Consider the following 4,834-nt stretch of genomic DNA (forward strand, 5'->3'; position numbering starts at 1 on the left):
CATAATGCTCATTGGTTCAGACACCTGTGATGCTGCGGTTCTCTTCTAAAATGGTTTATTTTTATCTGATTTCATATGATTATGTATTTAAATTATGCATGAATGTTCCCAAACACTATGACAGCGCGATCTCTGTGTGAGATAATGTGATTGTTGTCATATTTCTATAAAAATCTAAAGTACATGTTTGTATTAAAGTAAAAATGGATGATAAATACACCTTTCGTATGGAATTAAATAGCAAGCACTTTGAGTGTCTTGTTCATCATATTTATTTTCATATAAAAGCAACAGAACTGAAATAATATCATGTTTATTAGCAACACAGCATGTAAGTGAGAATAACGCGATATCTGCCTTTGATCTCGTAGGTATCTGTTCACTTCTAGAGGTCAGAACTGTCCATCTTGCCTGCGCTTATTTCACTCCTCCCCTCACTGCAGCCGCCTACTCTCACCTACATTTCAGGCAAGGCAAGGTGCATCTCAAACAAGCCTATAGTCAAATGCTTTGTTCCTGAATGAATCGACCGTTTGAATGAATCTGTTGAATCTCAATGATATTAACAGTCGTTTGCTGCCACCTACTGGCGCTTTTAATTTCACATTTCGACTATTTTTGTTTTTCATGATTTAAATCAGTTCAAATTATCAGTATTCAACGTTGTATGTTTAAATTAAGCATTATTTATGCATCTGTAACTGCAGGTTAAATGTATCCATGTGCCCTCTGAGATACATTAATTCCACTTCAGATGCAGATTCCAAAAATGTTTTCTTATGTTGGAATAAAAGACACCAAGTACCGGATGAAGTGCTTCTTATTCTTACCCAAAGAAAAAAAATGGAAGAAAGAGTTAGAACTGAACACAATCTTGCTACTCAAGCTGTGTATGAACATTTATATATATATATTTATTTGCTTCTTTTCCATTTTGCATGGTGGGGGGTGGCCATGGTACCTTGTACTGCGTGTCCACATGGAGTGCTGTGTTTAATATTACTGATTTTTCACGAGTGTGTGTGTGTCATGGGTATTGAGTGTGGGGTAGAAATCTGAGGGTCTTTGCTGGCCACCTCTCTCTTTATTTTATCTTATTGTATTGTACTTGTTTTGTAAATTACTAGTAAAGACGTGTGATGTATTGAGACCTTGTGTGAAGTGTTGTATGTGTTTTTATTAATTGTATGTTAATAAAGTGACTTGTTTATATCCGTCTATCCTTATGCTCACCCTGCCTTTGGCAATGAACCTGTGTCCCTTTGTTTAGGGCTGTTATGTCCCGGTGTATTCCGGGTGGCGTAGTCGACTATAGGATTTTTCTTATTATTGGTAATTTTCAATCTCCTGACCACTTACTGCCACACATATAATATGCATAGTGATTTTAGTCATTCGATTTGATTATTTCAGCAATAGCAGGAGGATCCTTCAACAATAATACACAAATAAAATATGTAGACCTGGGGCCTACGACAGATGTTTAACAGTAAGCTCAATAAAATTAATGTAAGCTAATGGCCAGAACACGTCTCCTGGCAATAAAGCTCATTCTGATTCTGATTCTGATTCTGATTATTGGTAATTTTCAAACTCCTGACCACTTCATGCCACACAAAGAAAGAAGGCGTAACTTTTATTCTCGCTGTAGTATTGTTGCTGCCTCCACCGCCATGTCATGAAGGCGCTATGTGGTTGCCACAAGCCCACCGGCTGCTCCTTCGTTGAATCCGCCGGCCACGCCGTTCTCAAGCACACCGGCCTCCTCTCACTCTAGGCCACCACCGCGTGTGACGCTGTGAAAGTGAAACTACTTTGTTTGGCCTTCCAAAAGAGGACACGACTAGAAATCAGTGGTTAAATTGTATTTACAACACTGTTCCAGAACACTTCAACCCAAATATTCAGATGTGTGCAGCACATTTTATGGAGTACTGTTTCCTGATCCTGGTAGAGTAGACTACAATGCCAGCTGTTCTGACTCACAGACTGCAAGTACGTTTTTTTTTTTTTATATTTAAAGAATTTGCCACTGATTTCAAACGCCAGTTTTGGGCAGTGTAGAGTAGCGCTTGTTGTTTGTCATTTCTCCGATCACAAATGCAGACATGGTTTTATGTTAGCTCCGGCCTGACAAGGGCATCACAGTATGGTAAGGGCGTAACATTTCCGTCTCACGCTTGAGGTATTCAGCCAATCACAACGCTCTGGATAGCTGGCCAATCAGAGCACACCTCGCTTTTTCAGACCGATGAGCTTTGTAAAAATCGACGCGTTTCAGAAAGGCGGGGCATAGAGGAGAAACAGTAATGTACAGTATGTGGAAAATAATGCGTTTTTTGTACCTTAAACCGCATAAACACATTTCATTACACCAAATACACAAAATAATGTTCTTTTTAGCAACATCATATGACCCCTTTAATATATAAAAAAAATACTTTTCATACTTAACCTAAGTAGGTTACAATAAATATCACATACTTTAAGACTTTTACTCAATATTCTAAACGGCGACTTCAACTTCTACCAAAGTCATTTTCCGGTAAGATATCTGTACTTTTACTTGAGTATGGCTTTCAGGTACTTTATTCACCACTGCTCATTACTCATTACACTACTTTGTAAAATGTCCTAGTTTTCTATCACGTGAAATCGCTTTGCTTGTTCCTTTAAACTCAGAGGCAACTGCGCCATCTTGTGGATTATAATATTCAGTTCAGCATAGCGGCAAAATCTGATCGCAAACGCGCATTCTGCTCTGATCGAATCAGCGCCGATCTGAGAGCAGCAGAGTCATCGAGCTCACGGCTAATCTCGCGAGGGTTCGGTTGTGAGAGCTGGTCTGGGGTCAGCTTTAGCAGGGGAATTTGACCCAGTGACGTTGATCCTATGCGCTGATGTTTGGATACAGGAAGCTTGTAGTAGACAGCGAGGCCGGACCGAGGCAAGGTATGTAAATTAAACCTATTACAAATAATGTTCATCTGTAAACGAATAATTTATTATATACCAATATGTTTGCGGTCCTAGAACAATGTCAGATTAAAACATGTGTTTCCATAGGCGACGTCAGGAAAGTTGCTGATGTCACCGTCGGTTGTGACTGCTTAGCTGATCTCGCTTTTTAACTGACTTTAACCACGAATTTAGTTAAAGATTTACATTTGAGATAAGTTTAACCTTTTGAAATGGATATATTTACGTTCACGCTGTGTAATATGGTATTTTGGGCTACAAAAAAGTAACTTTCCAGTTGTTAAGCGAGATAAGTTTCTCCCTCAGTTCAGCCCCGCCCAGCAGAGCTGCGCGTGAGGAAACAGCAGTTCACAAATGAATCCATCATTAGGCCTGTAGTTTCTCATCCTATGCCTTTTCCCTTTGCATTAATATAGAGGAAATCACCCTAATATATCTCTTACCACATCCTCTGTGCATTTAAGACTTTAAAATGATACTTGTGTGGATATCTGTAAAACCTAGAGGTCAGTTTCTGTGTGGCAGCCGGATCATATGAAGAGCAACATATGATTTTGGTGGGGGGGGAGATTTGTTTGTTGCTGCTATATGTGTTGTATGGATGATTGTGTTATTTTCACTCATCAACATAACACTCTCTTGATGTGATTACAGATGGCTTGCAGTGACACGGAGAAGCTCAGCCTTGATGTGGAGCCCTACTGTGATGGCGACCTCTTCGGTTGTGCGGCAGCCATGGAGAAAGAAAGGGAGTCCTATCTGAGCCCGACAGAGAACCCCTCCACCATCAGTGTCTCTGCTAGTATCCCTCCAGACCAGCAAGGCTATGACGTGGAGTTTGACCCTCCGCTAGAGAACAAGTATGAGTGCCCTATCTGTCTGATGGGTCTTCGCTCGGCAGTACAGACACCATGTGGACATCGATTCTGCAACTCCTGCATCAAGAAGTCCATCAGGTAACTTTAAGTGTCACTTTCAAAATTCACCCTGTGCTTAACCCTTCTGTGTCGAAACATACACTTCTAAGGCTAAATTATCAACACAATCAAAACTTGTCTGAAAAAAATGCTGTACACAGTCTTATATTCCTTCTGTCATTTTATTTAGCGTTTCCACGTTAGTAAAAGACCTTATAGGATATTTCTAAAAATGCCTTCAGGTTGTGTTACACGTGTCTTTTGGTTTGAAATCTTTACTAATTGACTAAATCAGGGCTGTCCAAACTCGGTCCTGGAGGGCCGGTGTCCTGCAGAGTTTAGCTCCAACTTGCTTCAACACACCTGACTGGAAGTTTCTATGCCTAGTAAGAGCTTGATTAGCTGGTTCAGGTGTGTTTTAATTAGGGTTGGAGCTAAACTCTGCAGGACACGGCCCTCCAGGACCGAGTTTGGACAGCCCTGGACTAAATAAATGTAAGAATTTATATATTATTAGTAATATTTCAAGATGCACACTTCGTGGACTGAAGAAACTTAGATTTACGATTATCCATGCATAGTTTTTTAGAAAGATCACGTTTAAATAAAAATCAGGCTTTTGTTTTGATTAATTTATTTATACAATTTATTTCTACGTTCATGTGTACATCTGTACATTTGCAAAAAAAAAAAAAAATGACAGAGATTTGATCATAAAACTAAGCATTTAGATATGATCTATATTTGGCCATATAAATACCAAACTGCACCAAATGAAGGTAAAATTGCTCAAACTGTTTTTTTTTCCCTCCTCAGATATGAGCTCCATATTGGCCTATATAATACTATAAGAGCCACAAAAGCCTGATTCATCAAATATGATACTCAACAAAAACACATGCAAATTCTTTTTTTTTTTTTTTTTTAATAATATATAT

At 39.1% G+C, this 4,834-nt stretch overlaps 1 protein-coding gene across 2 annotated transcripts in view; it reads left to right on the forward strand.

The window, feature by feature from the left end:
• The first annotated feature begins 2,857 nt into the window (after positions 1-2,857).
• Positions 2,858-4,834, forward strand: part of LOC107696643 (TNF receptor-associated factor 6-like) — a 10,503-nt gene continuing 8,526 nt past the window's right edge. Inside the window, exons 1-2 of one of the 2 annotated variants that reach the window (XM_016497092.1) lie at positions 2,858-2,952; positions 3,634-3,935. In XM_016497092.1, the coding sequence (XP_016352578.1) occupies positions 3,634-3,935 (302 nt within the window). In that variant the 5' untranslated portion in view covers positions 2,858-2,952. Of the gene's footprint in view, positions 2,953-3,331; positions 3,486-3,633; positions 3,936-4,834 lie in introns of those variants that run through there. The other variant, XM_016497093.1, reaches the window with a different exon arrangement.

The sequence above is a fragment of the Sinocyclocheilus anshuiensis genome, unplaced genomic scaffold, assembly GCF_001515605.1.
Source record: "Sinocyclocheilus anshuiensis isolate Anshui unplaced genomic scaffold, SAMN03320099.WGS_v1.1 scaffold502, whole genome shotgun sequence".
Taxonomy (NCBI): Eukaryota; Metazoa; Chordata; class Actinopteri; order Cypriniformes; family Cyprinidae; genus Sinocyclocheilus; species Sinocyclocheilus anshuiensis.